The 14,082-nt window shown below is 35.7% G+C and overlaps 1 protein-coding gene across 7 annotated transcripts in view; it reads right to left on the minus strand.

The window, feature by feature from the left end:
- Positions 1–14,082, minus strand: part of RALGAPA1 (Ral GTPase activating protein catalytic subunit alpha 1) — a 274,567-nt gene that overhangs the window by 135,255 nt on the left and 125,230 nt on the right. For all 7 annotated transcript variants that reach the window (XM_030318952.1, XM_032593697.1, XM_032593698.1 and 4 more), the window contains 4 exons: positions 4,232–4,384; positions 1,492–1,685; positions 1,135–1,233; positions 220–375 (listed from right to left, as the gene is read on the minus strand). In XM_030318952.1, coding sequence (XP_030174812.1) covers positions 220–375; positions 1,135–1,233; positions 1,492–1,685; positions 4,232–4,384 — 602 coding nt within the window. The remainder of the gene's footprint in view (positions 1–219; positions 376–1,134; positions 1,234–1,491; positions 1,686–4,231; positions 4,385–14,082) is intronic.

Here is a 14,082-nt window from a genome sequence, read left to right on the forward strand (position 1 = left end):
TACAACATTAGAGGAAAGATACATTTAATAATCAAATCAATCCCCTAATTAATAGCTTTTCAACTATGTCTTAAGAACAAATGAGGTTACAAAATCAAAGAAACTTATAAATAAATGACTACATAAGACAGTATTTTTAATTCTAGACCTTAAAAGAGTTAAATAATCAAGAATCAAAGATAAACTTATAAAGCAATTGGTTATAAAGTATATATTTACCTGATCAATATGAAGTAATCCACAATGCATTATATTGTAGAAATGTGTTAGAAAATCTCTATTTGGAGAAACATCTTGTCTTCTTTTCATTGTATTACAAATAAGTTTGTAAGCGTGTAATTTACCTTGTTTATATTTATCAGTCAACATGGTTGCCTACAATTTAAAGATGTTGATTTTAATACTCAAATACTGTTAAAGTGATATAGCAAGCAATATATTTGCTTTCATTTATTTTTATGTTGGCCCAATTTCTTAATGAATTGAAATATCAGGATTACTGAAACTTGTTATCATTAAAATGATACAACATAGGTTATGAATAACCACACACTGTTTCATTCAGAAAAATGCACCAAATGTATCAAATGACACTTAAAAAAAATTAAAACTTCAAAAGTAGGGGTGCCTGGGTGGCTCAGCTGGTTAAACATCTGACTCTTGGTTTTGGCTCAGGGCATGATCTCATGGTTTGTGAGATCGAACCCCACATGGGGCTCTGTGCTGATAGCATGGAGCCTGCTTGAGATTCTCTCTCTCTCCCTCTCTCTTCCTCTGTCTCTGCCCCTCCCCTGCTCATGCTTTCTCTCTTAAAATAAATAAACTTAAAAACTAAAACAATGAAAGTACACAGCATATTCTTTGATATAAATTCGAGATTTATACTTCACTTAAATACAATTAAAACATAATTTTCTATATTCACTTTTGTTTTATTAAATAAAAATGATGCACCAGTATAATAATTATGCTATGCCCATTTTCCTCTCTGTATAACCCGTAATGAATGACAAGTCACAAACCAAGTGTTCTAGAAAACTATACAAAAGTTAAAGAATCAAATGTTTAAAACAGATTACATATGTATTTATTAAATGAAACTTTTAAATTATAATTTTTATATATTAAGCTTACCTTGAAAAGCCAAGGTGTAAGAATTCTCAGTGGAGGAATCAAAACTGGTGGTGAAGGGGAGGTCAGGTTATCAGTTGAAATGCCAAGATTATCTCTAATCTGTAATTTTCAAATAAAATGCAACAAATCTATGAAAACTGTTCTTCCAGTTTGTTTTAGCTTAAACTTGAGTTCAAGTCCAATTTCTATCACTAACTATATATTTAAACATGGTTCAGTGACTTTACCCTGCCAGGAACTAGTTTATAGTAAGGAGGTTGGGGGGGGGGAGGGGCAATGTGGTCTAAGGCTTCTACGAATTCTTAACAGTTTTTTTTTTTTTTTTTTTTTTTTTTTTTTTTTTTTTTTTTTTTTTACCTTAGCTAGATTTTGCCAAAGCTCACAGAGGTAATCAAAAACTTGGGCATGTATTTCAGGATCCATAATAGCGTTGACATCTCCCAAAATGCCTAGCATTCTTCGCCACATTACAGTAGCAACATCAGCATGCCATCCTGTGAGTGTACCCCCTGCCATCACACTACAACATTCAGATGGAAATTCACTGATTTCTATAAAATAAACCAATACGTTGGTGTTAGTAATTTTTCTAAAGAATCACAAAAACAAGAAAGAGTCAAATTAACAATCTTAAATATCTATAAAAGCAAATTTTAAAAATGTCAATAGGCACTAGTGTTATTTTTTCCTAATAAGATCAAAACCTCACCAGTTCGTGATTCCATATTATGGCAATAATTACTTATTCAATGGAACTTGTACTAGGATTTATCTAAGGAGGAAATGATACTGATAGAAGTATATGGTTGACATAAAGATCATATGTGTAAGTATATACTCTCTCTTTATCAAATGACTACTTCAGGTTGTATCATCAAATTAATAGAAGATCGCAGGCTGAAAGCAGATCTTGTAGGAAGTCTTCATAAGCCTATTTCTTTGTACTTAAAACTTCCAAAGAAATGTATTTCTATATTTCAAAACTAAATCAGGCTTAGCATTAAAAGGGATATTACTGTTATTAATTATGTGATGTCATACAAATTATTTAATAACCTAATGCTATACTTCTCACTATGAAATAGATGGTTTAGCTAAATATCATTATAGGTCTCCTCCAACTTAAAAAACACCCATTATTCTATTCAGTGTATATAACAGAAAAGGCGAAATCATTACTAAGATTATTCCTACTTGATAATATCTCAATGTACTCATAATTTACAAGTTCATTCTTAATATATGCACATCCTTTATGCCTAATGTTTAACTTTTTTTCTCTTTCTACATAAAGTGTACAATGATTGTATTATAAAAAAAGTTACTAGTCTTTCATAATAATAAAAAATAACCGTCTGGTGTAAGCTCATTGAAATAAAAGAAAAAAAAACCACTGTAGTTTTAACCATCACTGTTAACATCTCCCTACTCTATGGAACCTTCATAATATGGTGAAAAATCAACTGATTTGTCTCTAACTTATCCCTCTCAAAAACAAAATTTTAAATAATTCCAAAGCCAGCAACAATGTGTGATCCTCCTTTGAATCCTGAATTGGGCTGGTAGTGGTGTGGTGTAGCTATAAAAGATATTCCTACTGAAACAACTGGGGAAATTTGACTTTGGATTAAAAACTGCAGTAATGGGGGCACCTGTGTGGTTCAGTCAGTTAAGCATCCAACTTCAGCTCAGGTCATGAGCTCACCATTCCTGAGTTTGAGCCCCACATTGGGGCTCTGTGCTGACAGCTCAGAGCCTGAAGCCTATTTCAGATTCTTGTCTCCCTCTCTTTCTCTACCTCTCCCCCACTCATGTTCTGTCTCTCTCTCTTTCTCTCCCTCCGTCTCTCTCAAAAATAAACAAACATTAAAAAAAAAAATTGCAGTGATGTTTCAATGTTAAATATGCTGAATGTGACCATTACAATGTGGTTATACAGGAAACACTAAAGTGTTTAGGTGTAAAGGGTCTAAAATTTGCAATTCACTACTAAATAGCTCAAGAAAGACAGACAAACAGAAAGAAAGAAAGAAACAGAGAAAGACAGAAAAAAGACAGAAAGGCAAGAAGGAAAGAAGAAAGAAAGGAGGAAAGAAAGAAAGAAAAATGGCACGCCTGGGTGGCTCAGTCAGTTAAGCTTCCAACTCTTGATTTCTGCTCAGGTCATGATATCAGAGTCGTGATATCAACCAAGCCATGCATCTGGCTCTGCTCTGGGTGTGGAGGCTGCTTGGGATTTTCTCTCTCCTTCTCCCTCTGATCCTCCCCAACTTACGTGGAAATTAAAGGGGGGGGGGATGGCAGGGTTGTTTTTGTGCACGTGTGTATGTAGATACAGAGATAAAGTGGTAAAATATTAACAACTTGTGAATTCATCTAAAGGCTTAATGTGTATTCATTTTACTAGTCTTGTAACTTTTCTAGAAGTTAGAAATTTTTTCCCACTGTTGGGGAAAGAAACTAAAATCAAGGATGAACTAAAAACTGCAGGCCAAAAGGAGGAAAGACAAGGCCAAAAATAATCCAGAAATCAGACCATAAGGGTTATGTAATTGCAAGATAAATGCATATTATGAGAATGAGTACCTTAAAACTATAAGGCCAGAAGTTATAGAGAGTAAATGTACTGCAGCACCAATGAAAACTGGCATTTTATATTATTCATTGTTTTGGGCATAATTGCAAAATGACGTTTTATCCTGATCCTTGTTACATTATGTAAGACTCAGCAGAAATAACTTTTATTAAAACTTGCAGTTTCTAAGGTTTCCTAGTCACTTTTTAACATTTACTTAAAAATACTTCCTGCTTTAGGAAATGGCAGAATATCAATAAATGATAATTTAACACACAAAAATAATGCAACCACTAATGCCAGGACTGTAGGCAACTATAATAATACAACAAATATTAGACTATAAATATTTTTAAGAGCAAGAAAAAATGTTAAGTAACAAATTTCCAAAAGACTCACAAAAGTTCAAAAGACTTATAATAATACTCTATCTAATCAAAAGTTTAAGATGTCTAAATTAAGATCTCCTAACACTAATGCCCTGAAAGGAAAAATGGCAAATATCTAATTTCCAAATATTGCCTAGGTCATCTGGCGTCTGAAGAACAGAATGGTGGAGCTTCTCATCAAGCTGCAGATCTTTCTGTTCCATGTGATCTATATTCAGTGTGGAAGGAGAAGGCGTCTGTGACCTGGATCCCAGAGCTGAATGGACTGGAGAAGCACTTTCTGAACCTGTAAATATAATTTCATAAACTTACCATAAAGAGAATATTCAATACTCTCTACCTAAGATGTAATGCTTAAAATCCCAATAAGATACAACTGAGAAGCATCAAAGGCCAAAGAGGTAAAGAAAATCATAATACTGTACACGATTTTGTATCTAGGGGTCTCATTTGATTTCTTCCAGGGTACTAGAATGGAATCAGAACTGGGCATAGCAGTTAATAGAAGCCATCTGTGAAAGTGATAATGTCCATTCCTGATGCAGCTAGAGAAACTCTAGTACCCACTGCTACTCTATTTCACTTACTTCAGACCTGGGGCTATTCCTGAGAAGAACTTGCTCTGCATGGCTCTATATGCTACTATCATTGCTAGCCTGGTTTATGGTGGTCCCTGATGGTCCCCAGTCGTCAATCTCCCTCTTACCCCTATTCCTTCCTCCCAGTCCATTCTTCATAAGGCAGCAAAAAGATGTAAAAATCTAATCAGATGTTACTTCCTTACTTAAAATATTCTATGGCTCTTTACTGGCCATAGCATAAGCCCAAACTTATTAGTGGGTTTTCCAGTCTTTCTTCAACTTTCTGATCACTCCATAATTCCCCTGTTACTTTTAAGTTCTAGCCACAGAGCTAGCCTTTTCCACATGTTTTTCCTTTGCATGGGGCCATAATCCTGTTCTTATAGGTCTGGTTAACTTCTTTTTATTTTTCAGGTCTTACTTTAGACACTTCTTCCTTAGAAGCCTACCCACTGTTGACCTACCCAGTGTGAATAAGGAGTCTCTGCCATATGCACTTGTACTTCCCCATTATACCACTTATAACACTGACTAACACTGACTTGAAACACACTGTTTAGTTTTAAATATCTTCACTAATGCAGAAACTCTGTAAAAACAGGGACTGTATCTACGTTATATACTGAAGTATTGCCAGGGCCTAGTGTAGTGTCTGGTACATAGCAGAAACTCATGTTAATTTAAATTATGTATAGCATAAATTAATACTTATTTAACACTTTGTGGTGGTTGTAGTGAGGTGGTGCTACTACCAAGCAAGCCGCTAAAATATCAGGACCTTTCAACAGAAAATTAATAAAGAAAGATCAGCCTTAAATGACAGATTAGACCAGATGGACTTAACTCATATGTTCAGAACATTCCATCCACAGGAGAATACATATTCTTCTCAAGTGTACATGGAACATTCTCCAGGATAGATCACATGTTAGGTCTCATAAGTCTTACTGAATTCAACAAGACTGAAATCATTTCAGACCACAACAATATGAAACTAGAAATCAACTACCAGAAGAAAACTAGAAAAACTACAAATACACAGAGATTAAATATGTTTCCAAATACCTACAAAGTGAATGAAAAATTAAAGGAAAAATTAAAAAAATACATAGAAGCAAATGAAAACAGAAATATGACATACCAATATCTATGGAATGCAGCAAAAATGGTTCTAAGAGGGAAGGTCATAGCAATATAGGTCTACCTCAAGGAAAGAGAAATCTCAAGTAAACAATTTAATTTCATATCTAGGCAAACTAGAGAAAAAAAAAGGACAAAACCCAAAGTTAGTAGAAGGGAAGAAATAATAAAGATCAGAACAGAAATAAATGAAATAGAGACTAAAAAGACAATAAAAGAGATCAATGAAACTAAGAGCTGGTTCTCTGGAAAGATAAAAATGACCTAAACGCATAAGAAAAACAAGATAGAACTCAAAGTCAGAAAAGAAAGAAAACACATTACAACCAATACCACAGAAATACAACCTAGAGGAAATGGATGAATTCCTAGAAATTTATAATCTTCCAAGACTGAATCATGAAGAAACAGAAATCTGAATGGACCAATCACTAGTGAGGGGATTGAATCCAAAATCAAAAATCTCCCAATGAACAAAAGTCCAGGACCACACAGCTTCATTCGTGAATTCTCCCAAACATTGAAAGAATACTTAACACCCATCCCTCTTAAACTCTTCCATATATTGAAGAGGAAAAAACTTTCAAACTCATTTTACGAGGCCGGTTTTATCCTCATACCACAACCAAACAAGGACATCACACAAAAAAAGAAAATTATAGGGGCGTCTGGGTGGCTCAGTCAGTTAAGTGACTGACTTCGGCTCAGGTCATGATCTCACTGTTTTTGAGTTTGAGCCCCGCATTAGGCTCTGTGCTAACAACTCAGAGCCTGGAGCCTGCTTCTGATTCTGTGTCTTCCTCTCTCTCTGCCCCTCCCTCTGCTTGCAGTCTGCCCTCCTGTCTCTCAAAAATAAATAAACATTAAAAAAAAAAAAAGAAAGAAAATTATAGGCCAATATCCCTAATAAACCCAGATGCAAAAATCCTCAACAAAATATCAATAAACTGAGTTAAAACAACACATAAAAACAATCATACAGTATGATCAAGTGAGATTTATTCCAGGGAGACAAACATGGTTCAATATCCATAAATTGACCAATGTGATACACATTAACAGAAGATAAAAATTATATGATTATTCACAAAGCAATCTACATATTCAATGCAATCTCTATCAAAATAACACCAGCATTCTTCACAGAGCTGGAACAAATAATGCTAAAATTTGTATGGAACCAGAAAAGACCCCGAATAGCCAAAGCAATCTTGAAAAAGAAAAACCAAAGCTGGAGGCCTCAAAATCCCAGACTTCAAGCTATACTACAAAGCTGTAATCATCAAGACATTATGGTACTGGCACAAGAACAGACACTCAGATCAATGGAACAGAATAGAGAACCCAGAAATGGACCCACAAACACATGGCCAACTCATCTTTGACAAAGCAGGAAAGAATATCCAGTGGAATAAAGACAGTCTCTTCAGCAAGTAGTGCTGGGAAAACTGGACAGCGACATGCAGAAGAATAGATCTGGACCAGTTTCCTACACCATACACAAAAATAAACTCAAAATGGATGAAAGACCTAAATGTAAGACAGGAAGCCATCAAAATCCTAGAGGAGAAAGCAGGCAAAAACCTCCTTAATCCTGGCCGCAGCAACTTCTTACTCAACACATCTCCGGAGGCAAGGGAAACAAAAGCAAAAATGAACTACTGGGACATCAAAATAAAAAGCTTCTGCACAGTGAAGGAAACAATCAGCAAAACTAAAAGGCAACCAACAGAATGGGAGAAGATATTTGCAAATGACATATCAGATAAAGGGTTAGTATCCAAAATCTATACAGAACTTATCAAACTCAACACCCAAAAAACAAATAATCCAGTGAAGACATGGGCAAAAGACATGAATAGACACTTCTCCAAGAAGACATCCAGATGGCCAACCAACACGTGAAAAAATGCTCAACATCACTCATTATCAGGGAAATATAAATCAAAACCACAATGAGATACCACCTTACACCCCTCAGAATGGCTAACATTAACAACTCAGGCAACAACAGATTTTGGCAAGGATGCAGAGAAAGAGGATCTCTTTTGCATTGTTGGTGGGAATGCAAGCTGGTAAAGCCACTCTGGAAAACACTATGGAGGTTCCTCAAAAAACTAAAAATAGAACTACCCTACGATTGCACTACTAGGCATTTATCCATGGGATACAGGTGTGCTGTTTTGAAGGGACACATGCACCCCCATGTTTATAGCAGCACTATCAACAATAGCCAAAGTATGGAAAGAGCCCAAATATCCATCAATAGATGAATGGATTAAGAAGATGTGGTATATATACACAATGGAGTATTACTTGGCAATCAAAAAGAATGAAATCTTGCCATTTGCCACTATGTGAATGGAACTGGAGGGTATTATGCTAAGTGAAATTAGTCAGTCAGAGAAAGACAAATATCATATGACTTCACTCATATGAGGACTTTAAGAGACAAAACAGATGAACATAAGGGAAGGGAAACAAAAATAATATAAAAACAGGGAGGGGGGCAAAACAGAAGAGACTCATAAATATGGAGAACAAACTGAGGGTTACTGGAGGGACTGTGGGAGGGGATATGGGCTAAATGGGCAAGGGACATTAAGGAATCTACTCCTGAAATCATTGTTGCACTATATGCTAACTAATTTGGATGTAAATTAAAAAAAAAAATTAAATTAAAACAATTATATGATTATTTCAGTAGATAAAGTATCTGAACAAACTTCAACACCCATTGATGATAAAAACCTCTCAACAAACTAGGTATAAAGGGAAGGTACCTCAATATGATAATAAAGGTCATATATGACAAACGAGCATCATATTCCATGGTGAAAACGTGAAAGCTTTTCCTCTAAGATCAGGAACAAGACAAAGATGCCTTTGTCTTTTATTCAACAAAGTATTGGAAGTCCTAGCCACAGCAATTAGGTAAAAAAAATAAATAAATAAATAAATAAATAACTGGCACACAAACTGGAAAGGAAGAATTAAAACTGTCACTCCATGCAGATTGCATATAGGAAACCCTTAAGATTCTACCGAGAAACTGTTAGAATAAATGAATTCAGAAAATGGCAGAATACAAAATATGTTTTTTAAAAAAATCTGTGTTTCTATACACTAATAATGAACCATTAAAAACAGAAATAAAGGGGTGCCTGGGTGGCTCGGCTGGTTAAGTGTCCGACTTGGGCTCAGGTCATGATCTGACAGTTGGCAAGTTCAAGCCTGAGTCAGGCTTGTGCTGACAGTTCAGAGCCTGGAGCCTGCTTCAGATTCTGTGTCTCCCTTTCTCTGCCCCTCCCCGGCCACGCTCTGTTTCTCTCTCTCTCTCTCTCTCTCTCTCTCTCAAAAATGAATAAACATTAAAAAAAAAGAGAAATTTAAAAAAAAACTCATTTATAATCACATCAAAAAAATACCTAGGAATACATTTAACCAAGGAGGTAAAAGACTTATATACTGAAAACTATAAAACACAAACGAAAGAAACGGAAGAAGACACAAACAAACGGAAAGATATTCCATGCTCACAGACTGAATTAATATCATTAAAACGTCTATATCACCCAATGCAATGTACAGATTCAATGCAATCGCTACCAAAATACCAATAGCATTTGTTAGAGAACTAGAACAAATAATTCTAAAATTCTAAAGACTGAATAGCCAAAACAATCTTTTTTTTTTTTTTAATTTTTTTTTTCTACGTTTATTTATTTTTGGGACAGAGAGAGACAGAGCATGAACGGGGGAGGGGCAGAGAGAGAGGGAGACACAGAATCGGAAACAGGCTCCAGGCTCCGAGCCATCAGCCCAGAGCCTGACGCGGGGCTCGAACTCACGGACCGCGAGATCGTGACCTGGCTGAAGTCGGACGCTTAACCGACTGCGCCACCCAGGCGCCCCTAGCCAAAACAATCTTGAGAAAGAACAAAGCTGGAGATATCCTGCTCCCTGTTTCATACTATACTACAAAGATGTAGTAATTAAAACAGTGTGGTATTGGCATAAAAAATCAAGATTAAGAGAACAGAGAGCCTAGAAATACCCCATACATATATGGTCAATTAATTTATAACAAAATAGGGTAAAATATACAGTGGGGAAAGGATAGTCTCTTTAATAAATGGTGTTGTGAAAACCGGACAGCCATGTGTAAACAAATGAAACTGCACCACTATCTTGTATCATATACAAAAACCAACTCGAAATGGATTAAAGGCTTGATCATATGGCCTGAAACCATAAAACCTCTAGAAGAAAACACAGGCATCAAGCTTCCTGACACTGGTCTTAGCAATGGTTTTTAGATGTCTCCTCAGGCAAGGGAAACAAAAGCAAAAATAAACAAGTGGGACTATATCAAACTAAAAAGCCTCTAAACACTGAAGAAACCCATCAGCAAAACAAAAAGGGAACATACTGAATTGGAGAAGATATTTGCAAATCATATATCTGAAAAGGGTCTAATAACCAAAATATATAAAGAACTCATATAACTCAATAAAAAACAATCTGATTAAAAATGGGCAGAGGATCTGAACAGATATATTTCAAGACACATGAAAAGATGCTCAACATCACTAAATATCAAGGAAGTAAATCAAAACCACAATGAGATATGACCTTACACCTGTCAAAATGATTATTATCAGAAAGAGAAGAAAATAAGTGTTGGCAAGGATGTGGAGAGAAGGAAACCCATGCGCATTGTTGGTGGGAATGTAAACTGGTGCAGCCGCTCTGGAAAACAGGGTGGAGGGTCCTCAAATAATTAAAAATAGATCTACCCTATAACCCAGCAATAGCACTGTTAGGAATTTACCTAAGGGATAGAGGAACGCTGATGCATAGAGGCATGTGTACCCCAACGTTTATAGCAGCACTTTCAACAATAGCCAAATTATGGAAAGAGCCTACAAGTCCATCAACTGATGAATGGATAAAGAAATTGTGGTTTATATACACAATGGAATACTACTTGACAATGAGAAAGAATGAAATATGGCCTTTTGTAGCAACGTGGATGGAACTGGAGAATGTTATGCTAAGTGAAATAACTCATACAGAGAAAGACAGATACCATATGTTTTCACTCTTATGTGATCCTGAGAAACTTAACAGAAGACCATGGGGGAGGGGAAGGGAAAAAAAAAAAAGTTTAGAGAGGGAGGGAGCCAAAACATAAGAGACTCTTAAAAACTGAGAACAAACTGAGGGTTGATGGGGGGTGGGAGGGAGGAGAGGGTGGGTGATGGGTATTGAGGAGGGCACCTGTTGGGATGAGCACTGGGTGTTGTATAGAAACCAATTTGTGGGGCGCCTGGGTGGCTCAGTCAGTTGAGCGTCCGACTTCGGCTCAGGCTGTGATCTCACGGTCCGTGAGTTCGAGCCCCGCGTCGGGCTCTGTGCTGACAGCTCAGAGCCTGGAGCCTGTTTCAGACTCTGTGTCTCCCTCCCTCTGACCCTCCCCCATTCATGCTCTGTCTCTCTCTGTCTCAAAAAATAAACAAACATTAAAAAAAATTTAAGAAACCAATTTGACAATATATTACATATTTAAAAAATTAAAAATAGAGCTACCCTATGATCTAGCGATTCTACTACTGGATATCTATCTAAAGAAAACAAAAATACTAATTCAAAGAGATATTTGCTCCTCTATGCTCACTGCAGCATTATTTACAATAGCCAAGGTATGGAAGCAACTTCAGTGTCCATTGATAGATGAACTGGATGAAGAACATGTGACTTATACATACAAAAGAATACTACCTAACCACAAAAAAAGAATGAAATCTTGCCATTTGCGACAACATGGCTGGACCTTGAGGGGATTTTGCTAAGTGAAATAAGTTAGACGGAAAAAGACAAATACCATATGATTACATTTTTATGTGGAATCTAAAAAACAAAACAAACAGAACAAAATCCAGACTCATAGATACAGAGAACTGACTGGTAGCTGCCATGCCAAAGGAGAGGGGGGCATGGAAGAGGAAGGAAATTATGAAGTAAAAACTTCTGGTTATAAAATAAGTAAGTAGTCATGGGGAAGTGAGGTACAGAATGGGGAATATAGTCAATAACACTGTATTAACTTTTGTCAAATCACTGTATGTTGTACACCTGAAACTAATATAATATTGTATGCAATTATGCCTCAATTAAAAAATATGTATTTGTCTTTTTATTTAAGCTTCTTTCTAGCAATGAAATATCAACATTCTGGACTCAATAATTCTAAAACTCTGTCCCTGTTACCTCCTTTTATACAGTAAAGCAAAAACCAAGTAAATAAATTACGTATTTGTATTATTTTAATTCCACAAATGTGTCATTGCACACTGTTTATACAAATGTTTAAATATAACACAATAAATGCCTTAAAAAGAACATATAACGCTAAGAATCCCTTACTGAATGATAATCATGATTTCATTTAGGCTCAATTATGATACACAGTAGGTAGTCAATTTCCTTTCCTTCATTTGAGATTTGGAGTAAATTCATATGGCACAAACTCGTATGTTAAAAGGTAGCTACAGAAATGTAAAAATTCTGTATTTTAGTACAGACACAAACTATTGAGGGCATAATGAAAACAATCTCCTTAATACTCATCAAATATTTTATAAGTACACGACAAAAAAATCATCAGGGGCGCCTGAGTGGCTCAGTTGGTTAAGCGTCCGACTTCAGCTCAGGTCATGATCTTGTGGTTCGTAAGCTCGAGCCCTGCGTTGAGTTCTGTGCTGACAGCTCGGAACCTGGAGCCTGGTTCAACTCTCTGTCTCCCTCTCTTTCAGCCCCTCCCCAGCGCATGCGCCTGCCCTCCCTCCCTCCCTCCCTCTCTCTCTCAAAACTAAAACAAAAAAAAGGGGGGGGGCGCCTGAGTGGCTCAGTTGGTTGAACGTCCAACTTCAGCTCAGGTCACGGTCTCACCATTCCCAAGTTCAAGCTCCACATCAGGCTCTGTGCTGACAGCTCAGAGCCTGGAGCCTATTTCAGATTCTATGTCTCCCTCTCTCTCTGCTCCTCCCCTGCTCACGTTCTGTCTTTCTCTCTCAAAAATAAATAAACATTTTGAAAAATAAAAAACATTTAAAAAATCATCAGCCTTAGTCAAATGCTTTGTAATACAAATCTATTTCTCTTACTTCCATGTATTATTTTCATCCATAAAAATCTGATTCATTTTTTAGAATTAAAACTTAAGTAATTTTTTATTAAGATTACCTATTAGTGAATCATTACTGTCTTCAACTTTATTAGTAACAATCTAGAACACCTGACTTATAGGTATTCTCCTCTTAAAGAATGCATTTTTAAAATATAAGTATTGCTATATTAATATTTATCCATTAAATTTTTGTTCTTATCTCCTATATTAAGTTTCTGCTATAATTTCTGAAAATATTACAGGAAAATAAAAGATTTCATGACTATTAACATCCCTTTGATAGAACACAGCTATTCTTAAAAAGTTAACTGTGAGAATATACGCAAAATATACTTGAGAAAATAATCAAAGTGTGTTGAATAGTTTGTATATTGATTATATGCTGTTGTACTCTTTGCTGAATTTTATCTTTTAATTAGAACTTGATCCATGAACTGCTTTAGTTTCTTAAACACCCTTACACTACTACAAATGGCACTAATCAAGAACAGAATTCCTTACAAAACTTCCTAGTAGAGTCCTAGAAATGGTCACCATGTGTAGTAAATATAGGTTATATACATGTTAAAAATTCTTTGGTTCAATTATCCAAAACTCATATTGAGGCAAATCGCCTAAAACAAGTTCTCTTTATATATTAAGTTTTTAGAATTGTTGTGGGGAACTCCAGTTTTGATGACTAAAGATAAATAAAAAAAGAAAAAGTGAGGTCAGACTTCTTTCACATACAGTAGTCTTTTGAAAACATCACAGTCTGATTAATAGTCTGAGGGCTTTAAGAAAACTATAAGAAACCTATGTAGTTTACTGGAGAGCATGATGTTTAACTCCTCCTTCAAAATAGATGGTCCCCCGATTAAGGGACACGTAGTGGTGGGATTCTTTTGAGCCACAGACTGGGAGGGTTGTACAGTGGATCTCTAAATCAGTTAAAAAAAACTTCTCAGCCATTTTATTATTTCTACTTTGAAAGTCCATTCTTTTCAAAGTTCATTAACTCTCTACACTGTCCAAATATCTAGAGTTTTGATAGTATTAAAATTTGTGTGACTGTAGAAAATAAACTTCCAC

Source organism: Lynx canadensis, chromosome B3 (genome assembly GCF_007474595.2).
Source record: "Lynx canadensis isolate LIC74 chromosome B3, mLynCan4.pri.v2, whole genome shotgun sequence".
Lineage (NCBI taxonomy): Eukaryota > Metazoa > Chordata > Mammalia > Carnivora > Felidae > Lynx > Lynx canadensis.